Here is a 27,579-nt window from a genome sequence, read left to right as displayed (position 1 = left end):
TAATTGTGAAAAAGGCTACTTGGCTGAAAATTTTGTAGATTCCTGGTTGCTGTTGGCATGTTGGAAAGAAGTATATTGCTTTGACCTCTCATTATTAATAAAAGTATATGTAGGGCATAGTAGATCATTTTTTTACATATCTTTATTCTTAACCGATTTAATTTCAAAAGCAGATTTAAAGAAATTAAATTTTAAATTAAGTATTATCCTTTGTTAAAATCCTTTAATAAACTCATATAAATTCATAATGCATGTGAGCATACATGAGGAAAACACAACAACTTGACCCTTACAACACGCTAACAATTAAAGACGTGTTCAAATTTAAGGTGTTGTACTGTATAAACGCAGTTAAGCTGCATTAATTTGACAGAATCCTGGTACTTTTGCTGAAAGGTTCTTACATTTGTTTTGAGCTTCACGGTTTCAAGATCGAAAGTGGGTGAATCACAGAAGAAAAATGAAAATTTAAATCTGCGTTCAATGCATGCTGGTATTTATAGCGGACTGCTTAAATTATTAAAATCGGCTTATATTTCCCATTTTTACCGTTTATAGATTTAAAAAAATTAAATAGGCCCATATATTTATTTAATTTTACATAAAATGCAGTTTGCAGAAAGAAGATGAAATATGACATTCGGTGATAGTGAAAGAGGAATTAGTAGTAGACTGTGTATTGCAGTAGACAAAAGGAAATGCCTAATGCGTAATATTAACAATTGAATTATCCCGGTATTTGGTGTTCATACACAGAATTAGGTCGTTGCTAAAATACATCACATCATGTGTCCTTCACTATGTACAGTGCTTGTAGAAAGGCCACGAACGAGTGAATCAACAATTTTACAAATACTAAAAAGTTTTACCATGCTTTGATAAATTTCTATTGACTTGCAATTGAAAATATCAAATTTTTACACAAAATATTAAAGGAATATTTATTGCTAATAATGTTGATGCGGGTGTAACGTCAAATTAAGTGAAAATGCCAAATTAGGTTCACATGGTCTGTATCATACAAGTCTAGGTTACCTAATTTTGCAGCAAGTTTCCAAATAAACAAAAATTGAAAATTATTTTTAAAAACCAAAGTATTTCTAACAAAATTATCTTTACTTATTGTATGGAATTAAATCATAAACTAGAATTTAATTCGTCACTTTGACGAATTATAGGTGATCATTTTTATCATTTTAATGAAATTAATTTTTTTAAACATGTACCTACGTTAACATACGATAGGAAAATGTTGATGTATGCCATCCTATTATACGCTTATAGTGCTGAGTTATGCCTATTATATGCCATTATACAATGTACAGTATATACTGTATATCTATATACAGTGTAGCATAGGTGAAATTATGGGACACACATCAAGTTCAAATTTTTTGGTATGATGGAATTATCAAAATAAACTCGAAGATGACAATTTCGAAAGATAATGAATTGAGCAAATAAATATAAGGATTGGAAGAGAATTTGACACGTAGAAGCGCAATGCGCGCTCTTTGAAATTTGTATAACTTCGACTAAAGAAATTTAAAAACTACTTTTTAACTTCAACTGGCCATATGATAACATCACAACATCCGATAGGCTTAATTTTGATATGAATTCATATCTACATTTCATCAGCTTTCATAATAAATTATAATCTTCAAGGTCACCTTTAATTCTGAGGAGCTATAAGATATTCAAATGTATGGTGTAGCTGAAATTACACGACCTATGTTATTCAAGTTTTTACGCGTGATGACGTCATCACAATAAAAATGTTGACAACTCACGAGAAAGATAATTAATTGAGCAAGCACATACTAAAATATCTGCAAAAATCGGGCTCAAATAACGGAGATGCGATCTATTGAATGTGATAACCCACACAAAAAGATAAAAATTACTAATTTTTAAATTCAAGTGGCCATTTCATGACGTCATACCATTTTGTACGTCTAATATGTATATATATTTATATCTACAACTTATTAGCTTCCATAATAAGTTAAAAAAATTGGGGGTCACCTGCCATTCTGAAGAGTTATATTCATTTTAAAAAGGCCTTATTTTTTACCATTTTTAGCACTTTTGTACAATTAATGTGCACATTTTGTCATTTTTAACGTGCTCGTATAGCGTTATTTTAAGTCGGAATGGACTCAAAGTCGGAGAATGTACTAAGGATTGTGAGTAGAATATGATGTATACATCAAATTTTATTTTTTACCCTTTTTAAAAATCGCGTGCGCAAAAATGTGTTTTTGCGCAGTAATTTTTTGAAACACGCAAATGGCCTATTTCATGCTCTAAATTGATCAAAACTTAAATTTGAGCTTTTTAAAATTTTAATGCGCGATTTCACGCGCATGACCTTGAAACACGCAATTTTTTATTTGCTAATACTTTTACCTTTGACCTGAAGTTTACGTGTAGTGAATTTCATTAATATGTGATAATGAATTATGGAGATATGATTGACAATGTGATTTCACAAAATGGCGTATACGCGACGTCACGGATTAGTGATCACGCTGAAAAGCTTATTAGGACTAAGTTAACGTATTTGAAAGACATTGTGAAATTTTGGTAATCATTAACATTAAACTTTTTGAGATATTTGTTACACAAAATCTGTACAGAGAGAAATAAATAACTAGAATTTAATTCGTCACTTTGACGAATTATAGGTGATCATTTTTATCATTTTAATGAAATTAATTTTTTTTAAACATGTACGTACGTTAACATACGATAGGAAAATGTTGATGTATGCCATCCTATTATACGCTTATATTGCTGAGTTATGCCTATTATATGCCATATACAATGTACAGTATATACTGTATATCTATATACAGTGTAGCATGGGTGAAATTATGGGACACACATCAAGTTCAAATTTTTTGGTATGATGGAATTATCAAAATAAACTCGAAGATGACAATTTCGAAAGATAATGAATTGAGCAAATAAATATAAGGATTGGAAGAGAATTTGACACGTAGAAGCGCAATGCGCGCTCTTTGAAATTTGTATAACTTCGACTAAAGAAATTTAAAAACTACTTTTTAACTTCAACTGGCCATATGATAACATCACAACATCCGATAGGCTTAATTTTTATATGAATTCATATCTACATTTCATCAGCTTTCATAATAAATTATAATCTTCAAGGTCACCTTTAATTCTGAGGAGCTATAAGATATTCAAATGTATGGTGTAGCTGAAATTACACGACCTAAGTTATTCAAGTTTTTACGCGTGATGACGTCATCAAAATAAAAATGTTGACAACTTATGAGAAAGATAATTAATTGAGCAAGCACATACTAAAATGTGTGCAAAAATTGGGCTCAAATAACGGAGATGCGCTCTATTGAATGTGATAACCCACACAAAAAGATAATAATTACTAATTTTTAAATTCAAGTGGCCATTTGATGACGTCATACCATTTTGTACGTCTAATATGTATATATATTTATATCTACAACTTATTGGCTTCCATAATAAGTTAAAAAAATTGGGGGTCACCTGCCATTCTGAAGAGTTATATTCATTTTAAAAAGGCCTTATTTTTTTACCATTTTTAGCACTTTTGTACAATTAATGTGTGCATTTTGTCATTTTTAACGTGCTCGTATAGCGTTATTTTAAGTCGGAATGGACTCAAAGTCGGAGAATGTACTAAGGATTGTGAGTAGAATATGATGTATACATCAAATTTTATTTTTTACCCTTTTTAAAAATCGCGTGCGCAAAAATGTGTTTTTGCGCAGTAATTTTTTTAAACACGCAAATGGCCTATTTCATGCTCTAAATTGATAAAAACTAAATTTTGAGCTTTTTAAAATTTCAACGCACGATTTCACGCGCATGACCTTGAAACGCCCGAGTTTTTATTTGCTAATATTTTTTATCTTGACCTCAAGTTTACGTGTAGTGATTTTCATTAATATGTGATAATGAATTATGGAGATATGATTGATAATGTGATTTCACAAAATGGCGTATACGTGACGTCACGGATGAGTGATCACGCTGAAAAGCTTATTAGGACTAAGTTAACGTATTTGAAAGACATTGTGAAATTTTGGTAATCATTAACATTAAACTTTTTGAGATATTTGTTACACAAAATCTGTACAGAGAGAAATAAATAATAAGAATAAGAAGAATAAAGATTTCATACAATAACAATAGGTGATCATTTTATTCTAAATGATCACCTAATAAGAAGAATAAAGATTTCATACAATAACAATAGGTGATCATTTTATTCTAAATGATCACCTAATAAGAACTAGAACTTAATTCGTCACTTTGACGAATTATAGGTGATCATTGTTATCATTTTAATGAAATTAACATTTTTTAAACATGCACGTACGTTAACATACGATCGTAAAAAGTTGATGTACGCCATCCTATGACATGATGCCTACGCTTATATCGCTGAGTTGTGCCTATTATGTGCCATATACAATATGTACAGTGTATACTGTATATATACAGTGTAGCATAGGTGAAATTACGGGACACACATCATGTTCTAATTTGTTGGTATGATGGAATTATCAAAATAAACTCAAAGATGACAATTTCGAAAGATAATGAATTGAGCAAATAAATATAAGAATTGGAAGAGAATCTGGCACGTAGAAGCGCTGTGCGTGCTCTTTGAAATTTGTATAACTTTGACGAAAAAGATGAAAAAACTACTTTTTAACTTCATCTGGCCATATGTTAACGTCACAACATCCGACAGGCTTGGTTTTTATATGAATTCATATCTACATTTCATCAGCTTTTATAATAAATTATAATCATCAAGGTAACCTTCAATTCTGAAGAGCTGTAAGATATTCAAATTTACGGCGAAGGTGAAATTACACGACCTACGTTATTCAAGTTTTTACGTGTGATGACATCATCAAAATGAAAATGTTGACAACTCATGAGAAAGATAAGTAACTGAGCAAGCATATACTAATATTTGTGCGAAAATCGGGCTCAAATAGCGGAGATGCGCTCTATTGAATGTGATAAACTACACAAAACGGAAAAAAATCCTAATTTTTAAATTGAAGTGGCCATTTGATGACGTAATACCATTTTGTACGTATAATGTGTATATACATTTGTATCTACAACTTATTGGCTTCCAAATTAAGTTAAAAAAATTGGGGGTCACCTGCCATTCTGAAGAGTTATATTCATTTTAAAAAGGCCCTACTTTTTACCATTTTTAGCACTTTTGTACAATTAATGTGCGCATTTTGTCATTTTTAACGTGCTCGTATAGCGTTATTTTAAGTCTGAATGGACTCAAAGTCGGAGATTGTACTAAGGATTATGAGTAGAATGTGATGTATACATCAAATTTTATTTTTTACGCTTTTTAAAAATCCTGTGCGCAAAAATCTATTTTTGCGCAGTAATTTTTTAAAACACGCAAATGGCCTATTTTATGCTCTAAATTGATCAAAACTTAATTTTGAGCTTTTTAAAATTTTAACACGCGATTTCACGTGCATGACCTTGAAACACGTAAGTTTTTATTTGTTAATATTTTTACCCTTCACCTGAAGTTTACGTATAGTGAATTTTATTGATATGTGATAAAGAGTTATGGAGATATGATTGATAGTGTGATTTCACAAAATCGCGTATACGTGACGTCACGGTTGAGTGATCACGCTGAAAAGCTTATTATGGCTAAGTTAAAGTATTTGAAAGACACTGTGAATTTTTTGTGATCATTGCCATTCAACTTTTTGAGATAATTGTTACACAAAAAGTGTACAGAAAGAATAAAAAAAACTAGACATGAAACTCGTCACTTTGACGAGTTAGTTATCCGCACGACAAACGCCACGTGCACGTCATACGTTGGAATATTGCACACCGAAAAAGATTATGTCATTATGACCTGAACTGAAGAATATGATGTGTTGTTAGTGCTGAATGCTGTATATTTTCTGTCATATAGTATACACAGTATAATCTGTATACATGTCACAAACAGTGTAAAATAGGTGAAATTACGGGACCCATATTTTATTTTAATTTTCAAAAGGAAACGCGAAGGTAGTAATTTCGGAAGAAAATTATCTCAGCAACAACATATTAACGTTTAGAAGAAATTTGAATACGTGAAATATTAATGCGCGCTTTTTTAAATGTAATGAACTATGACGCAAAAGATGAAAATATGACTTTGTTTATTTAACTGGCCATATGATGACGTCACAACATCTGATTGGCGAAAAGTTCACATGATTTCGTATCTACAATACCATAGCTTCCTGAAAACGTTTTAATCGTGGTTATCACATTTTATTCTTACGAGCTATAACAGATTAAAATTTACTGTAAAGATGAAATTAATGACGCTGTTAATTAAAATTTTTAGGCATGGTGACGTCATAAAAATTAAAATATTTTAACTCATGCGTAAGATAGTTGATTGACCTAGACAATATTAAAATCTCAGAGAAAAAGGAATACAGATAGGCGTGATGCGCTCCATTGAATATGATGAGCAATAACGAAAGAGACAAAAATCCTATATTTTACATTCGTGTGGCCATACGATGACGTCACAATGTCCGGTTAGCCATATTAATGCATGATCCGATATCTACAACTCATCAACTTCCAGAATATGTAATTTTAAAAAAAATTCTTCACGTAGTTTATAATCTATGACTGTTTAAAAATAGGCATAATTTTGACGAATTTTTGAACTTTTTCATAAAAAACGCACGTAAAGTATCCAATTCAACGTGCCCGTATGACGTAATTGTAAGTCGAAATTGTTTTAAAATTGGTAAAATTACTATAAAAGGCTGGAAAAACATAAATCAATAAAAAAAAAATACTTTTAGCGCTACGTGCGCCCCACGCGCATACAATTGTTCGCGCGCGTGGGAAATTTTGACATGCTCAAAATGTCATGATCAGCGTAGAAAGTTGATTAAAAATTAATTTTGCGCATTTTGAATTTTAAATGCGCGTGCGCGCATAACTTTGTGTAAAACACGCAATTTTTTTTCCACAGAAAGTTAGCGCATGATATAAATTAAACTTTTGCTAAGTTTCAATTTAAATTGTTATATGGTTTTCAATCTATGTTAAATACGCGAAATTCATAAAATCGCGCGTAAGTCACGTTGCGCATTTCTGACGTCATTCACAATAGGAGGTGCACAACTTCACGTGAATGGCCATATGTTGACAAAGTTATGAAATGTTATGTTTCCACGTTTTTGAGATATGTGAGACACAAAAGTAGAGGAGAAATGCGCGTGCGCGCGTAACGTCTTGTAAAACATGGCATTTTTAATCCACAAAAAGTTTGCCCTTGATATGACTTAAATTTTCACAAAGTGTCAAAACAAATTCATGCTTGGTTTTTAGTCTATGATCAATCATAAAAAATCATAAAATCGCACGTAAGTCACGTTGCGCAACTCTGACGTCATTAAAAAATAGGAGGTGCACAACTTCACGTAAATGCCCATATGTTGAAAAAGTTATGAAATGTTATGTTTACAAGTTTTTGAGATACGTGAGGCACAAAAATGAGGAAGAAAGAAATAAGAAAAAAAAAAAAAAAAAAAAAAAAAAGTAACAGGACGATTACAAGGAGTTATCCGCTACTAAGCGGATAACTAATAAAAATAATAAAGATTTCATACAATAACAATAGGTGATCATTTTATTCTAAATGATCACCTAATAAGAAGAATAAAGATTTCATACAATAACAATAGGTGATCATTTTATTCTAAATGATCACCTAAAAAAACCAAAATGCACTGTCATCAAAAAATATAGAAAACTCGACATGCATGATGGGAAGGCTAAGACCCCTCTCTAAGCAGCTGGAAAAGAAGACTACTTGTTTTAACGCCAAAGGGAAGTGTCTCAAAACAAATCTGCATGAATTATGAGGATGTGTTTTGGGATAATTGACCTTTGGCGCTAAAATGTTGAGTTTGAGTTATGGGATGCCATCTATGCATGTTTTACTAGTAATAATTTAATTTGACGTTCTCTTCTGTTGAATGGCCCCCGTCGGTACATTTCCCGTTTTTATATGTTCGTTTTTATGCCTTTCTATGTTTTTGTTTTAAAATTAAAATAACTAGTTGTTAAATATAAATGTATCCTGTTGTTCTGTTGATTATACTAGATGGTTGTGCACACAGATGAATACACAGTAATTTCAGCATAGAAATGTACTGTAGGACTATATTATAGGCCTACATGTTGTTTTAGTATTTAGTCAAATATTTTTGTCAATTATTTTAAAATTAAAAAAAAGAAATAGCACACAAAATACCTTATTTTAATTAAATTAATTGATTGATTTAACAGGATATAAAAATTATTGATTCCTAGAACGAGTCCATGTTATGGACAACATCAGTTGGGAATCATTCAATTTCATTAATGCACTTCTGATGAAATAATTATATAATAATTACAAAATATAATTAAAACTACGAGTATAATGATCTTGTGCCACAATTCAAATTCTCTAGCGATTAAATTCATAATCAAGTATATTGAATTGACATAAGTACGGAGCTGTTTATCTCATAGCGTTTATTGATTCATGGCCATGCACGACAGTGTTGTAGTTAGCTTCTTTCTACCTAGCCTATTGATTGCACTATGCTTGGCCAAACAACTACGCACATTTATAGCTATAGCCATGTGTTGATTTTCCCACTGTAGCAACTTCAACAGTAATACGATTTTGATGATGAAGTCAATTAGATTATGAGCTAAATGTGTTTTAAATAACGATTAATATGATTATGGATGTGTTTTAAATCTGATTAGTATTAGTAAAAAGTACAATATTATCATTGACTTTTTACCAATATAGTATTCTTCAAATTATCTTAATCTTATCTAAATTATTGAGTGTAAAATATGATGTTTTGACATATGAACTTTGAATTTGCATTTAAATCAGGTGACAAAACAGATTACAAAATAGAAAATGACTAGAAACCCTAGTTTCTTTCGGCTCGACTATAAAAACAAGGATTGGTGGCACAATTTCCCTTAACATCAATAAGGCAACCTTACTTACACTTTTTAAAGCCAACTCAAGATCTACCTACTAAGTTAGATGACCAAGTGATGATGATGTCAGACATGCCTTTCTTTCATTCTCATTTTTTATCTTTGTTTTGTAATGTGTATTATTGATGTAAGAAATGAAATTTTAAGTACTTACTGCATACTGAAATTGAGAATTGTATGTTCTGTCATTAGCCTTCACAGCCCGTCCCCAATCTTCTTCTAAAAAAAAAAAAGTAAAATTTATAAATTACATTCTAACAACCCTAACCAGACACTCTCATTCAGAAATAGATCCAAAATTCTTAATATTTAAAACTAACACAAAATCAGACCGAAAACAAGACGTTTTAAGTTTAATAAATAGTAATAAAAGGTAGGCTTGTTATTACAATTAAATTTTTTTTTTCAGCATGTTTATGATTTGAGCAACACACTTTGGACATTTAAAACATTATTTTTCAAACACAACAATAGATAATATCAATAGTTACCTGGGACTGCAGCCATTTTGAATCTGTTAGTTCTGTCTGCTATGAAGGGCAAATCTGCAAGTTTAAAAAAAGTATGTTTTTAAGTTTTTCTCCAGCTGTACAACAAAACAAATGAAATCATTTTTCAGATTAGAAATCATCTTTTAATTAACATATTGACAAAATAATTGCCATAATAATTGCCATATTGACAGAATTTACCATTTCTAGTCAAACTATGCTTTGTTTTGATGGTGATGAAAATCTAGTGTGATTGTTAACTTTGATGTAAAAGAATATTGTGATACTAACCAAGCATCTGTGGACACTGTACAAATTATATTATTTAACACACAACAAAAACACTGTATTTAATTAATATTATACAGTATCTTTTATGTGTTGTAACACATCTACTGTATTGAGTAGATCTTAATTTGATTGGACGATTGTGGGTCACATAATATTAAATTAACTGTTAGGAAAAAAACAGGCCATGGCGATAATCCATTGACATAAAACAATAGAGTATGGTAACATTAAAAATCGCACTCAATTTTTTGAGAGCCTAGCGATATGTACTAATGTAGATCCAAAAAAGCACCTAAATTAACTTTACATGGTTTTTATGATTTTGAGCAATTAATGGAATCGTAAATACAAGACATAGAAAACAAAATAAGGCCTGGATATGTTGATTCATTAACATAATTCACAGTAATGTAGATGTGTTATAAAACAAATAATGAATGTTTTATATTTGTAAATTGGTACAAATAATTTGGTGAAAGATGAAAATTTGTTATGATTTCATTCAAATTTCATATGAAAATAACCTTTCATCTTTACCTCATGACCTCACTTTATTATATTTGTATACTATTTGATATTCATATTTAAATTGCTGCATTGCTACTATTATCTTGTCTTGTCATATCTTTGTTGAGTAGAATTTAATCCCATGACTTGGAAAATAATACTTGAATCCTTAAGTCAAGGTCAATGGTTATATTGTCACAATTTACAGTATGTTCAGATGGATCTGTTTTGTGGTTTTTTATTACAGGCTCAACAGTACAGTATTCTATAAAACATTTTCATTATCACACCAGTTGATACATTTATAGTATAGATATGGTATATCAAATATAACACACCTGAATGTATTTGGAATACTGTAGGCCCAATTTAACAGAAAAGTGATATCTAATGTGGTGATAACTATTGTATACCAACACAGCCATAATACTAATATGGAAATGAATAAAGAAAGAATTCAATTATTGTAGTACTGTACAGGCCTTGTCTTTTGAAAATTATAGGTGTGCTACAAATTGCACTCCTCAATACATTCAGGGATGCTGTAGGTGTGCTGTTTGTATGTTGATGTGTAGAAGTTTACCAAATTTAAGCGTGTTGTAAATCGCACACCTCAAGGGCAGTTTAGGAGTTTGTTAGGTGAGTGATCACAATCACTCGCCTTAAAAGACAAGGCCTGACTGTAGGTTGACTGTATAGTAAACCAGGCTTGAATAACACATTTTTACTGTAATAATATATCAGTCTATAATATTGAAGCAAATTTTATGACTATTTAGCTGCATCCACAATTTCTACCACCCAGTCAAAAGCTTATTTTTCATTCTACTGTTTTAAATATAGATATTTGTTTTCCTATAATGCAAGGACGTAGACACAACAACGCAAGCAAGTTGATCAATCTCAAGCAACAGTTCACTTGCGCTGTGCTTACGTGCTTGCATTGCGTCTCTTGTGAAGTATTCAGCTGTTCACATCCCCGTCCCCACCCCCAACTGATATTTCAGTGTTTCTTTCTGTCATCACCTACTTTTGTTGTTTTATCCATTCCCCAATATAAAATCTATTCTTTTATCCTAACCTTTCTCCATCTACAAAAAGAAAGCTTGTTTGTTGTCTCATATTCTAATATTTCTTAACTATGCCTCTTTTCCACTCCAAAACCTAACAAACTAGAACTTTAATTGATTAAATACAGGTACCTTTAACTTAATTCGTCAAAATTAAATTATTGTAACTTACCAGATCCAGCTAACTAAAACCACTGAAATCCATCTTATTAAACAAGAAATGTGTTAATTTGAATAATACTAGTAATACTAGTGAAGACTAGATCCCAAAAGGGTTCCAAACCAAGTAGAATTTACATGAAAACGAAAGATACAAACTTTATTAATTAAACAGCACCTTGAGTCCAGTAAAGCTACATGTTTTTAACAATAAGCTGTGCGTCAAACTTATCGACCATCAATAACCGTAACGAAAAGACAAAAAACAAATCAATAATTATATAAATATTGGGATTCTGTTTCCTTAGAAACCAATACTTAAACACCCAGTTTTCATATTAAAGAATCAAACTCATAATCATAAATCGATAAGGTTTTAATGCAATTTGTATTCAATACCATAATAGAGCTTAAATTTACACAAAATAATTCAGTTTGGACAGTTTACAGTCAATTTTTTTATTTAATATGCATTTTAATGTCACATAATAGATATTCACTTTGACCAAGAACTGGATCGAAAAAAAAAAATGATTTACCTTAAAAAAAGTGTTAATTAAAGCAGTAATACTTAAATTGTCTGTGAGACAATGGTTTTTGGTTAAAATTAAACGTTTGTTTTGTCTTTAACTTTATTAAAACTGCAAAATGGTCGAATTAAAGTCTGATTTATTAATAATTATTCATGTTTTTTGGAGACAATACATCTTCAACACTTTGACTGCCAAACATGGAGATCTCTGTGTTTCGCGTTTTTTTACGAGGGGAGGGGGGGGGGAAGCGCCGGCACTATTTCAATTTTGCACCTAAATAAAAGAGAGACTTACGGTCACTCACAATCACCACTGCGCGCAACAGGTGAATGTTTTTAAATTGGGTAAGGTCGAGAGATTGTGGTGCAAAATTGCAGTAGCACCGGGTCGCCAGGACCCATGGGCGATTGAGCCCATTGAGGATCGGAACCATCACAGAGAAGGTCGAGCCCATTTCTTGATGGACTCAATCGTCTTAATCGTTGACCGTAAATGGGACCCACTGACTGAGAATCCTGTGTAGCATGCAACAGTCGTGGTTGATTGCTTTTATTTATTCTTATGTTCTTTTTGCTACACCGTTTAGCACAAACAGGTCTTTGTTTTTTGACAGTTAGTTTTATCTGCACAACAAACACCACGTACACGTACATTAGAAAATATGCACATAAAAAGGATTAATCATTTTAATGTTGATAAATAAAACTATTATTAAAATATTTATAATTCTTTAATATTATATTACATTTTTATCACAAACTCGTGGTAAGAACAGATTTAATTTATATTATGGTGGACAATTATACAATTTCGTGGAGTAAACGGCTTCCCTTTATTTTTAGAATGGGGCCCAACTCCACTCCACCTCCCGATCGTCGTCAATCGCCGACAGAGGTGGCCTAAAACGGCACCTGATCCGTACTGTAGTTCATTTTATAATAAATTACAAACAAAACATTTAACTCTATAAAAGTAGATTTTATTAACAAATATTTTTTTTTTGTATTGGAACGGATTTACAAACAATACACTTGGCTATCAGGCCCAATGTTAAGACCATCGTCAAGCCCAACGGGGAACAGACAATCGGGACCACGGACGATCAGTCTTATGTGTTGGGCCCGATCGTCTTACCAGTTCGTCCAGTGTTTTCAGAACCACGTTGAGCCCCGATAGTCTTTTGTGTTTTATATAAAACAATGTGCCACATTTCATTCCTAGTAGCCTAGTGCTTAGTGTCAATGTGCTTTTCTTGCGTAAATTAAGATTTTAATTATAAATTATTAGATTTTTCTAATTTTATCATAATTTCTTACCAAATGATTTATGAATAAATTTGATTGATTTTGATAGTTATTATTGTGTATATGTGTTGTATGTAGGCCTATTCACGTATTTAATTTTTGCTCGATTTACAGTGTACTGTAGGCCTAGGCAGGGAGTTGCTAGTAAATAACAACTCCCCTGCCTGGCCAATATTTTATACGCAGTGGTTAGGATTCCGGCACCGGAATTCAACTGCCCACCATTAGGGAATCCGACACGCTATTGCGCATGCCCAGAGCGAAGTAATTATAGCTTGCCCTAGTGCCACAGACCGCGCACCACACCACCGAGAGTCGGACGTTGTTATAGGGATTTACTGTAGCCTAGTTAGTCGTTGTGCGAGCGAGAGAGCGATGGATGAAACTTGGCCTAGGCCATACATGAATTAAATAATTAAAATACCACTACGCTACGCATTAAAATAATTATTATATATTTATAAGAATCAGTATCTATCTAAGAATCGTAATGCTGTAATTTCATTAGACAGAGGAAGTATGAAGTTCGGAACGGGAGAAAAACACAGGCCTACCCAGTGGCATAACGCTTGCGTATTTCAAGAAATGTACGAAAGTGAATATAGCGTAGCGTTGCGACTCCGGCTTCCCGAACAGTTCTGTTTTTTTTCAAATCATATCCGCACGGCGGCTGCCGTCAACAAATCAACTTGTATACGAGTGCATGTTATTACAGTATAATGCGTTATATGAAATCTTTTATTTTGTACTTGAAAATCATAAAATTAGTCATGTAATTATAATTCATAATTATATGAAGTTTATATATGAATGGGCTACTGTAGGCTAGTTCGCCGTGGTGGTGGGGCAGCTATTATTAATTGATCCATCACTGAGTGTTAGCAAAGATAGTGTAGTGTCTTTGCTGTTAGTCTGTACTGTAGATGTATAGAGTCGCCGATTACCTCGCTCTGGGCATGCGTAATAGCGTGTTGGATTCCCTAACGCTGGGCAGTTGAGTTCCGGTGCCGGAATCTTAACCACGGCGTACTTTATAACTTGACTTCTCTCTCGCAACAAAATTTATACTAGGCCTATAGCACATGCGTGAAACCTGATTCGGTAATTAATAATAATACTTATTTTTTTATTTTTGTGAATTTAAATCTAATAATTATTTTCCGAGAATATTTTGTGCCCGATCATCTTATTCATTGGGCCCGATCGTCTTATTCATTGGGCCCGATCGTCTTATCTTATTCATTGGGCCTGATCGTCCATGGACCCGATCGTCTGTTTACCTTACTCGGCCCTAAAATCCTAGCTGGAACGCTGACGGCGGAGGGAGGGAAGCTGTGATTTGACTTGGACTCGAGCTTAGCCTAGCCCTCTAGAAAACATTTTGTTTATATCACAAACTTTAACGGTGGTCCAAGAATAAAAAATATGAACATACAATAACATTCTCTGAACTTACCCCAAAGTTACAATTAACTTTACAACAACATGTTCCGAATATGATATACAGATAAGGGCGTCGCTAATTTACCGTTCAGTTTATCGCCATGTTGTTTGACACTCATCATTAATTATGCACTTAAAGGTCAATACGGAGGTCACACCGCCTCTGAAAAAAAAACCAAACTTACTTCTTTCAAATTTGTTTTTAGCGATTTTTGTGAACTTATGTGTTTTTGTTATTTTGTTTGAGTTAATTCATCGCTGTTAATTATTGCAGTACATACGTTGTAATTTTATGATTATTTACATTTCTGTATATACTGTATTTTTTAACCTACATGTATTGTTGTAAAATTGTTAAATATAATTTTGTGTTTCTTTGTGGCTGTAGCTAGTTTGATCATTCTGCTTTTTAGATGCCACCTATTACTACTCATTATTGCTTGCTGAATCTTTTTGTTTAAAGTTGTTATGATGTATGTTATTTTTATGTTCACTCAAATTCAATGGGTTTTAGTTAGATTTTACAGTTTATTTTCACTTTTTTATAAGAAAAATCTTTTTTTTTTTCACTCTTGGGAATTCTAATGGCCTATTTATAAGTCACTTTTCATTCACAGTATTTCAGTTTTCATGTTTAATTTTATTTGAGAACAACATGCCTACATATCTTAATGTTTATCTGCAGTTAGCATACAATTAATGCATTGAATTGATTTAATGATTTTGATTTAATTGATATTATTATAGGCATTCACAAATTACAGATTTTCTATTAAGAAAAGAAAGAAGAGCAAACTTTTCAGCCTTTCTTTTGGTAAACTACAATTTTTTGTTGGAATAATATGGAAATCAATTATTTCGACTCAAAGTCCAGGGGGTCAGTATTGACTGACTGGTTTTATTGATCACTTGAGGAAATTCATTCATATTACATTGGAGCATATATTATTATTAAAGAAAAAAAAAAAAATGTTAAAAAAGAAAAGAAAATTAAATATTTATAATTGCATTTATAGAAAATCAAGCTTTAAAGAAATGAAAGTTCTTAGAGGGGCAAAATTTAAATTATCAAAAAACATTCATGTCAATCTCCAGTATCAAGGTTTTCAACAGTAGCATCTTACTACTTAAGTCACCAAATCTTTGTGCATCTGTCCAACTTTATTTGGAAACTAGATTTGAATGGTCTTCAAATTTGGTTGGTGCAGCTGGTATAAGAGCAAGTTTGCATTTGTTAGGTCATCAAGGTCAAAGTCTAGGCTCATTAACAATTCACTTGAGAATTTGGCCAATGTGTATATCCACCCCATTCTACCAATTTACCAGCTTTTGATGTCACAAAAGTCAACCAATCAAATATATAGATGTTTAACAAGCACGAATGTGCAATACTCGTACAACTCCTGATAAGGGACATCTTCAGGACCCAACAATTTCCACTGAATTTGTGGTTTGCAACATATATTTCCCTTGTTCTTTTCATAGGAAAGTATCCCCTTAACGGGCCCCTTAATAGAAGTGTCCCAAAAGTTTTTAACAACCTTGAAACAAAATTCTAGTACTAATTATTCAATATACACATACATTTATTCATGTTAACTCCACCGTAATATTAAGTTGAAATTTATATACAAACGCTTATCTTACATCAACTTCTATTAAGAAATAAAATACAAATAACTTGGAAGGCGGCAGAGCATGGGAAATTGTTAGCACATACATATTTGCTTATTAAAAGCATCTTATCTAAAAACTATTAAAACAATAAACAATTGTACATGTAAATACGACTTCTTTCATAAATTTGTGATTGTAAATATAATTTAAATACATTAAACCATTTCAATGGTGCGGGTTCTTTCTAAGCTAGTTGGTGTATGGATTAATGAATAGACGGATATGCATCAGTTTGAGATCAAAGGTTCCAGGCTCTTGATGACAGAGCGTGAACCGCCCACAATGTTACAAAATAAAAAAGGCTTCTTAGCGGCGCATGCGCCGTAATTACCAACAAAAATGTATTGTAAAGAAAGTAGAACGGCGAATATGATGATATTATGTGCACTAAATCATCTTGCGACATTCAGTGGTTTCATGTCGAATGCGTTGGAGTACAAGAACCAGGCTGGATATAGACACGGTAGTACTACTACTAATACGCCTAGTAGTAGTACTTAATTGGAGTACAAGAACCAGGCTGGATATAGACACGGTAGTACTACTACTAATACGCCTAGTAGTACTGTAGTACTTAATTGGAGTACAAGAACCAGGCTGGATATAGACACGGTAGTACTACTACTAATACGCCTAGTAGTAGTACTTAATTGGAGTACAAGAACCAGGCTGGATATAGACACGGTAGTACTACTACTAATACGCCTAGTAGTAGTACTTAATTGGAGTACAAGAACCAGGCTGGATATAGACACGGTAGTACTACTACTAATACGCCTAGTAGTAGTACTTAATTGGAGTACAAGAACCAGGCTGGATATAGACACGGTAGTACTACTACTAATACGCCTAGTAGTAGTACTTAATTGGAGTACAAGAACCAGGCTGGATATAGACACGGTAGTACTACTACTAATACGCCTAGTAGTAGTACTTAATTGGAGTACAAGAACCAGGCTGGATATAGACACGGTAGTACTACTACTAATACGCCTAGTAGTAGTACTTAATTGGAGTACAAGAACCAGGCTGGATATAGACACGGTAGTACTACTACTAATACGCCTAGTAGTAGTACTTAATTGGAGTACAAGAACCAGGCTGGATATAGACACGGTAGTACTACTATTAATACGCCTAGTAGTAGTACTTGTAGTTAAAAAATCAGAAATGGTAAAATGCGTCTACTTTTAAAACGAGCGCTTGAGTAGTAGAATTAGTGACGTATCGCAACTATACATAGCCAGCCAATCCCAGGCCATAGGTAACGACATACATGACATGTCAATAGAACAATCAGACTGCGCATACGATTTCTACGGGCCGTGGTTAGAGACATGACAAAGAGCATGTTTGTTTGATTGGCAGCAGAACTTTAGTATAGTCAAGCGTGTTGGAAAATTAAAATTAATCCATGGTTGGTGTCATAATAATTTTAATCTCCTCTAAGATGTATCTGATATAGAATATTGTATTAAGAGATGGAACCTGCTAAAAGGTCTATAAAAGAAAAGTAATAATATATTATAATTTATTTAACAAAACATTTTAGTCCTTAGAGGTCCTAAAAAACAACACACTTTGTTAATTGCATTTACACTGAAGGTCTCTAAACTGTTATTACATTATTTGATACGATTCATGATTAAAGAATTGAAATCACAAAATGCTCCGTTCCTCAATTCCTATTGTTTGAGGACCTTTTCTTTACAACCCACCCATGCGATACAAAATTAACTGTACTTACTATTACAAAAATTATTAATTGCACAAACAACTATCAACAAAATCAAAAAACCATATATACAACTTATTATGTAGACAACTGTCAACTAATGTAATATAGACAAAAAATGATACAACAAAACATCTATAATGGCAGGCATTACATAGTTGAACATCAAAATCATAAATTATTATAAATAAAGTTTGTTTGTCTTATTTGTTTTCCACATACATTGTATACAAATAATAATGAATAGTGAGAACAAAAATGAAATATACTATAAAGATAAAACAATGTGTGGTGGGTCACCATAATATGATTGAAACTCATTTTTAAGTCATGGCAACCATTAAAAAAATAGACCAATATATAATTATATATTTTAAATGACAACAAAATAACATAGGGGTAAATATAGAATACACTTAAGAGATATGATTTTAATGAAATGCACACAGTAAATCAGTATATTTGAATGCTTTTCCTTGAAATGGATTTCCAATAGATAAAGAGGATTTCCCCAACAACAGTCATTGACAAGAAAGATGTGAATAGAGAAAATAATTGTTGGGAGCCATAATATTGAATTAAAGTTTAAACAGTACACAAGTAACATTTAGTTACTTGAGTAACAAAATTAGCATGTTCAAAACTTGGTTATTTATCAGGGTAAGTTTGTTCCTACTGATCAAAGTTAGCGATAAACCGTGGCCATAAAAACATAAAAAATAAATCGCATTTAAACAATAAAGTATACAATTATAATAAATATTGTCAAGCTTTGAAAAAAATGTATAATCGTATCACTAACATTGATAAGGGTGTGAATGGCATGGGAAATCAATTTCAAAGATTTTTTTTTAATTTTTAATTTACAGTCTTCATTTAATTTCTATTATTATATGTATTCCTTCTGTAGATAAAGATACCTCACTAAATATCTATATAAATATAAAGTGAGCAGAGTGTATGAACTGGTAAAGATACCTCACTAAATATCTATATAAATATACAGTGAGCAGAGTGTATGAACTGGTAAAGATACCTCACTAAATATCTATATAAATATACAGTGAGCAGAGTGTATGAACTGGTAAAGATACCTCACTAAATATCTATATAAATATACAGTGAGCAGAGTGTATGAACTGGTAAAGATACCTCACTAAATATCTATATAAATATACAGTGAGCAGAGTGTATGAACTGGTAAAGATACCTCACTAAATATCTATATAAATATACAGTGAGCAGAGTGTATGAACTGGTAAGAGTTCAACCCACTTTCTTGATTTGTTTAAAAACACATTTTGAATAATCTATAAAAATTATATGAGGGAAAATACAAGTTATTATTTATTTCAGGTAAATATTTGTGTATTGTATACAGTACATACAATACTGTATTTAAGTTTACATTGTATATATACTATATGAAAAAGTAACTGGAAAACATGTAACTGTACAATAGTGGTATTATCATTATTTATATACCGAGGCCGAGAAATAACCGAAATAAGTCAATCATATTATTAGCTACATGTTTTGTCCTTTATAAACTGCTTGTACTACAGTATTATCATTTAAGGTGAAAAATACTAACTTTTAAGATAGAAAGATTACAGTATTGTTTATTTCCAAATATTTTTTTTTACCTTGGCCAGATTATCTAAAAACATTTCTAAATGCACATAAACAATTTTCATTAATGTTGTGGTTCTTTTAAAAATCAATGTTGTGTTATCATAAAATATGGTTTCGTCCTAATGTAAATACCATTAAAATACTCACAATGTGTTTACTACTATATGCATTCAATTTTGGGTGTTTTCATTAATAACTCAATTCATATCATTCATTCCACAATGGTATATGTTATAATTGCAAATGTTCATGTGCATTTAGAGCTCCCAAATGTTTGAATACCTAACATCAGCAACTAAAGTAACATTTTACTACACATCAATCAATCAATGAAACTCCCGGCCAAATAAAGCATAAATCTTTAATGTACAACATTTGAAATTTAAATTAAAAACTTTCATGGGAGATTCTATAACTATGAATAAAAATGAATTGATGTTTTAATTACTTATTACTTAAACCTTATATTTATTGTGTATAATTTACACATTTTTCCAAATTGTAAATAACTATATAGCAATCTCTAATTTAAGTATTTGATCAATTTTATTCAATAGTTCATAAAATCTTTTACGGGCTACCATTTAATTTACTTCCTCTTTCTCTTGTTGTATATGTTTGTATATATATAACGTTTCACAAATGAAAGAAAGTTTATAAATTTGTGAATATCTTAACTTCTAGTAAGCCTGTGTACAAATGGAAAAAAAAAGAATAAATCATAGGGATTTAAAGGTAAAGTTCTCCAAATATCTTGCGGCATCGTTGTATGGATATCGCCGGGGCTCTGTCATGTGTCTGCATGTCTTCTGCAAGCTCTTCAGCTAAACGATTACAGGCTATTTGGTACTCTACGTCAAATGCATCTAATTTAACAAAAACAAGTTATTATTAGTTATCATATTCGACCAATTGACTGTAAATAACATGCAAAAATGTATGTATACAAATCTACACAGCATTAACAATTTTAGACAGGCATAAAAAACATCATGCAAGAGCAGTCGTAAGTCAGCAAGGAAGATAATTATGAATTTAATAATTTGATGTAGAATGGTATTGGACTATCAGCAAATCTAGTTGTTTTAGTATAAACTAGTTGGATAATTAATTTTTTCCTTAAATTCCTACCATGACAGCCAAGTCTGGTCGGAGGAATAAGATCAGCAGTCGAAGTTGAATTTTGGAAAGACCCTAAACATCCAATGTTGTTTTTTCTCTGTTATATAAGATTCACAAAGTGTACAATATCTTGGACCTTTATGCTGTACAATACACATCTGGTACAGAGAATACAATATACACTATCCATTGGAGCCAATAAATAACCATACAGTTGCACAATATTTTTTGGAGTTCTTAACGCAACAGGCCTTTAAATTCTCCAGCTAATTGTACTTTATTGTTTAAGATCAGGTGGTTTAATAGTATTTATGATTTTCAGACAACTTTTAAAAGCTTTTATGAATGAAAATGGTTGGTCAAAAAATAAAGATGGTACACAGTATACACTCAAGTAACCTTTTTCTACAAAAATGAGATAATATGGGAATGAGAATCTGGATCGCATATTATCTCATTTTTTAAATAGACAAAAAAGAGATTTAAAGCGAGAACCGAATAACATAAACATAACAATGATGTTGCGATCGCAGGGTAAATCAGAAAGTGATGATCAGCTGAACACCAATAACTCAATTCGAATGAACATGATAACATTATTGGTTACAAATATCACCCTATGTTAGCAGGTTTTTAAAGAGTAGGATAAATACAGGTAATATGACAGTAACAACAACAAGTGAACAGGATCTGGATATGGCCTAGAAATACCATGTAAATACTCATTTTGTGGGGACACAAAAACATCAGTTCTATGGTTACGTCGTGCAAAACTTTCAAGTAATGGATATACATGCAAAAATGATTAAAAATAATTAAATAATTCAATCAAACGCCTAATAAATCAAACAAAAAGATTTTGGATACAAGCTTCGACATACAGTAAAGCTAATAATAAAGCACATTAGGTATAACAATTTTATTTATGTTGTCAAAAGTCAATGCAAATTTTCGGGTGGCCGCTTACGAGAGATAATTTACCACACAAAAAGCTTACAGGAGATGGCTGCATACGGGAGGTACTAAATGCACTAATTAGACAGGAAGAATAAACTGGCTTTTGAAAGTGCGGCTGTTAAGGGACGCAGCTGTAAAGGGAAGTGAACTTTATAACATTTTATTCCTTGTATTTTAAATGTGTGTATTGTATATTATTCTTCTCCTTTTAGAGGTTGTTGAAATAAATACAAATGTTATGTAAATATTTATATGTGTTTTTAATTTGTTTTGAAGTGCTTGACACAAAACATTCTTTTTGAACAGTGCATTATATTACAATAATGTTTGACCTAATGATACTTTTGCATTATCCATAAAATGCTATTATTCCTCTTTCATAGATAGATGCACAAAACTATACTGAATATAATAAGTCCTTGCGTAAAGTTATAAACTATAATCTTTTGACTTCTGAAAATTTAGCTATTTCCAATGAATCTCCTTATTACTAAAAGAAAAGAGCAAACATCGTCAGAATAAAAATCTGAACACTGAAGCATATATTATAATTAACTGAAGATACCATACCATGATCAATATTTTCTCTTTTGAGTGCTACAAAAGCAAGAAACAACACCTCGCGATAGATACTTCTTCTTTTCTCTTTTGATATTTGTTGCTTCTTGAACTCCTCAAGCATCATTTCAATCGGTCTCTGAACATCATTCAGTTTGATGCATTTTACTACTTCAAGCATAAATCTGAAATACAACAAAACAATAAATTATATCTATATAATTATATATTATTTAGCCAACTGCTATTAAGAGCCATGCTCCTATGACACAATATCACGTGTTGTTAGTAACATCATCACTAATAACAACACTATGTGCTAAAACCACCATCATTGCACTATTAGCAATACCACCACTGTGCTACCAAAACCACCAGCACCACCTTTTTTTTAACCAACATCACTCCAATATGACTGCCACCATCACTGCAATCAACACAGCCACTTTAGAAAATACCACCTTTACTATCAACACCATCACTGCTACCAATACCACCAACACTGCTACAAATACCACCATCACTGCTACAAATACCATCATCACTGCTACAAATACCATGATCAACACTGCTACAAATACCACCATCAACACTGCTACAAATATCACCATCAACACTGCTACAAATATCACCATCAACACTGCTACAAATATCACCATCAACACTGCTACAAATATCACCATCAACACTGCTACAAATATCACCATCAACACTGCTACAAATATCACCATCAACACTGCTACAAATATCACTATAGAAATACCATAAACACTGCCACTGCTACTAAACATCATACACATCCATTGCTACTACTACATCACCACCGCTACACATATCTTCATCACAACCATCACCACTAATATTATTCTTACCCTTTTGAGAATGACTGTCTTTCTGTAATTAGTGCCTTCATTAGAGATGAATCTCTATTGTTCCATAGTATGTACATTGGCACTCCAATCTCATTGTACAGTTCCACATTATCCCAAAGTAGGTTTAACTTTATATGACGACTATCATTATGAAGGTACTGATTACAAGCCTAAAAAAAACGAGTACAATGTATGAATACACACTATCTACTAAAATACATTTGCATGGTTTTGTAGTAAGTACATGGCTAACTACTTACTTCCACTGTCTCTCTGCCTTCACTATAAGCAGCTAAAATTAAGCCAGGAAGGTTAGTTGGAATTTCAAGCCGACGGAAATACCAAATCTAGGGGAGAAAAATACAGGCAGTTGCATTATCAATTACAAGAATTATTTCACGCTTCCTAAAGCTCTGTCTACATTATCAAACTAGTTTGTTTGTGATACACCCAAATATGGTAGTGATTCATTGTGTCATAGTATATGGGCACATCCTATTTTTGATAGTGTAGACAGAGCTTAACACATATTAGTAGTACCAATGTTTAAATCATGAAACTAAAAATTGAACCAATAAGCCCTTTCGGATAAAAGTCAACAACCAGCATTGCCATCTCCCTGCACTGTGTTGTGATGGTTATCCACCTGTCAGGTCTATTCTATATATGGTATTGTAAGTAAGATGATTTAGAACAACACTTAGCACTCAAGCATTTTCCATATATGGCACCTAGTTAACAATCAAATGTTCCTGTGTGGTAAATCATTTCATTCTTAAAACTCTTATTTTATACTTACCAGATTCCAGAAGATGATTGGATGCATTTCCACAAACTGTGGAGACCTCAAACAAGACTCTCCTTCATGTTCTATGGCATTCTCGATCTCTTTCCTTAAGACTAGAGGGCTAAGGTATGGAACACTAATAGGTTCAATCTTTTTCTTATTAACTGGTGGTGGAATGTACTCCTTAGATCCGTAATGACTTGAAGTTAGGCTGGATGCTTGGAAATATTCGTCTTGCACTGTAAGGCTTTTCGTCCGAGCTGGTAATGTACTGAAAAAAATCATATACTGCATTAAGCAAAGGTTAAAATAAAACTTTTTGTGCTAGACTTATTTATCTTCTCTATACACAGTCATATACAAGAATATAATTGCAAGATTTTATAAATTTAAAACAAAAATAAGAATACAATGTATACAAACCTGCTCTTATTAATAAGCTTCTTGCTGATATCAAAAGGTTTCAGGCTACTTGAACTCTGACCCATATCAGCAAGGTCTGTATGTTTACATTCGCTTGTTGATCGTTGCCTTAAATTCAACGGCTTAACCTCACTTGGGAGGGTGCTATCACTACGAGAAGTGTCCAAATTGTCATCATCTAAACTGATAAGTTTGTCATTATCCGAATCATTCTTGTTCGGTTCCTCATCAAATTTATCCAGAAGCATATCATCAATGCTAGGAACCGACTGCGTTTTTTTGTTCTGTGTTTCCAAAGGTTTTATGTTATCATGTAAACTGTGCATGCTGTCAATGGAATTTTCGCGTTTCAAATCCCTCCCACGCAAGTCCTCAATGTTTATAAACAAAAAGGGAACAATATTTGAAGATGAGCAGAAAAAACATCTGAAAAAAAAAGATGGATAACAATATTACAATGAGCATAACCTCTAGTTGCTTTAAAATACTGATTCCTGCCCAGATATATAATACTGATTCACATTAACTTCTTGCTTGGACTAGAGGAGTATGTATTAAAGAAACCATTGAATTTTCAATAAAAGGAAACAATTTCGTCACTTTTGTTGGAACCTTCAACGACTAGAGGATAGGAAGCCTATGGTTTACATAAATATTCTAGAATCCCACTAAAGTTGTACACAAAGATTGAGTTTAACCGAAGACCTGCAATTTAGACATACATACATGAGTTCACACTGACGATATGTTTGCTTATTACATGAATGGTGATTCACTGTGCACCATGCCAAGAGGGGTAAACACCTACTTGTTTCGAAAAATGCACTAGATGTTTTGTGTACACTCTATATTATACAGTATGCTAAAATCTTACTTAGTGCCTAGATTAGATTCATCTGCAGACCAACCCGCCATGATGACCTCATCATACAACATTGCATTACATTGATGACACCGATTACAACTTGTTATCCGTATGTCCATTGCAAAATTACGACGAGAACCAAAGTCGTCCATATCATGTGACAGATTCAGAGACTGCATGCTCCCTGTGGATAAACCATATCTTACACCATTAAATCTTTTGAAAAAATTGACTTTTTATAACACAATGCAACAAAATTAAAATATTATTTTAGATTTCAGTTAAGCTATCCTAAGAAACAATTTTTCTCTAACAAAGTATCACTTCCATAGAAAAAAAAACAAAAAAAAAATATTAATGTTTTCACTTATAAAATGACAAATGGTAAAATTCAACCAAAACCCCATATTAAATAATAACATTTTTGTATGTAAATACATTTTCTTTTGGATCCAATTTTTGGTCAAAAAGTAGATAACACTTAATAGTTGACATTAAAATGGCATATTCAACAACAAAAATGTTTAAGAATTATTTTTTCAGGGGCCAATACATCTTTAATATACAGTACCTAATAAATTATGCAAAAGAATAAATTTATTAATAATTTTAATTAAGAAATATGCCAATGTTTGGGCACATTTGTTAATATTTGTAAGATATGTTTTCAAGTTAGTAAAATCTTAATTGAGGAATATCCTGTATATAGTAAAATATATTTTGAAACTTGAACAAAATATTTGGTGGGAAGGATTAAAATAACGGAGGACTGGTATCTAACTCCATGCTAAAATCTACTATCAAGTTACGTAGGAGAGCGATTATATTCATCGAATTATAGCAATTAAAATTTGGGATCATAGCAAATACAAATGAAATAATAAAGATTGAATGAAACCATTTTACAATTAATTTATCTACTTTCTCTTTATACTAGGTAACCACTTCAGTACAGGACAAAACTGTTCCCCCATGGAGCCTAGAATAGAATATTGAATTTATAGACTATATTAATTGCAACATATTTAGTTTAGGATTTTTTTTTTAAGTGTTTAAAATTGAATAAAAAAATAATATATATTTATCAACAATCTAATAATTTTATACTAAACCATGACAAGTATAGTTATAAAGGTGGATAAGTTTTAATTATGCATTGCCATACATATACAATTACTCAAACAACATGGCAAACATAAACAAGCAATATTAAAGCATACATTGTCTATCAAAATGCAATTCATCCATTGTTTTAATATCTTATTGTATTAAATTCAGTGTGAAGATATCTAATATATGTAATTACCATGGCTCTAGTACTAACTTGGTGTACAATGTCCAATACAAATCACTACGGCCTATAGTTAACTTATCTTTGATTGTTGCTTTACCAAGTTAAAAACTAAGTTTGGCTAAGCACAAACTATCCATCTATAAAATGTGGTCCAGGAAAGCAACACCTAAATAATACTGATAACGAATCCAGTGCTATTGGGAAAAAACTCCGCTGAAATGTCAGCTTCCTTAAACTGTAAAGCATTTGAGATGAAGAGTTAAGAGAATCAACTTTTCATATTTTAAATATTTTTGTTTAAAAAAATTGTTTTGTCTAAATTCTGAAAAAATGTTAACAAGTATAAACATATATTAAATTATTTCTTAGTGATTTAAAAGTATAAAAACTATAAACAAAACTGACAAATTATCACATAATGTGTATGAAAATGAACATGTAATTTATATGTAGAGTATCATATATGCCCATATTAGTACAGGAATGATTATGAAAATAACTAAATAAAATAGATAATCAACAATGAACTGGTTAAATTAAAACAATGAATTGTGGCAATTGCTGAAAATATTCAATTTTATGATTTTTTAAAAGCTAATGGCAAGAAAATTGTAACTTTTAAATATGAAATATTTTATAATACTGCAGTTATATTAATTTGCTTTTAATAATTGAAATTTTTTTCTATAAATTGTAAAAAAAAAATATTTAAATGCTATAATACAGTAAACAAAAACTAGTAATC

At 31.6% G+C, this 27,579-nt stretch overlaps 2 protein-coding genes across 12 annotated transcripts in view; both read right to left on the bottom strand.

Annotated features, from left to right (window-relative positions):
* The window catches only part of LOC140062713 (probable phospholipid-transporting ATPase IM), a 43,836-nt gene extending 28,817 nt beyond the window's left edge, over positions 1–15,019 (bottom strand). For 2 of the 5 annotated variants that reach the window (XM_072109026.1, XM_072109030.1), the window contains exons 1-3: positions 14,923–15,019; positions 9,603–9,656; positions 9,266–9,330 (exon numbers count right to left, since the gene is read on the bottom strand). In XM_072109026.1, the coding sequence (XP_071965127.1) occupies positions 9,266–9,330; positions 9,603–9,618 (81 nt within the window). In that variant the 5' untranslated portion in view covers positions 9,619–9,656; positions 14,923–15,019. The other 3 variants (XM_072109028.1, XM_072109027.1, XM_072109029.1) reach the window with 3 other exon arrangements.
* Positions 15,020–15,685: 666 nt separating this feature from the next.
* Positions 15,686–27,579, bottom strand: part of LOC140062868 (C-myc promoter-binding protein-like) — a 56,145-nt gene continuing 44,251 nt past the window's right edge. For 4 of the 7 annotated variants that reach the window (XM_072109245.1, XM_072109247.1, XM_072109248.1 and 1 more), the window contains 7 exons: positions 25,550–25,724; positions 24,676–25,101; positions 24,265–24,523; positions 23,726–23,812; positions 23,466–23,635; positions 22,606–22,778; positions 15,686–20,822 (listed from right to left, as the gene is read on the bottom strand). In XM_072109245.1, the coding sequence (XP_071965346.1) occupies positions 20,686–20,822; positions 22,606–22,778; positions 23,466–23,635; positions 23,726–23,812; positions 24,265–24,523; positions 24,676–25,101; positions 25,550–25,724 (1,427 nt within the window). In that variant the 3' untranslated portion in view covers positions 15,686–20,685. The remainder of the gene's footprint in view (positions 20,823–22,605; positions 22,779–23,465; positions 23,636–23,725; positions 23,813–24,264; positions 24,524–24,675; positions 25,102–25,549; positions 25,725–27,579) is intronic. The other 3 variants (XM_072109249.1, XM_072109250.1, XM_072109251.1) reach the window with 3 other exon arrangements.

The sequence above is a fragment of the Antedon mediterranea genome, chromosome 11 (genome assembly GCF_964355755.1).
Source record: "Antedon mediterranea chromosome 11, ecAntMedi1.1, whole genome shotgun sequence".
Classification (NCBI taxonomy): domain Eukaryota; kingdom Metazoa; phylum Echinodermata; class Crinoidea; order Comatulida; family Antedonidae; genus Antedon; species Antedon mediterranea.
The sequence above is the reverse complement of the archived record's forward strand: the minus strand, read 5'-3'. Positions and strand labels throughout refer to the sequence as shown.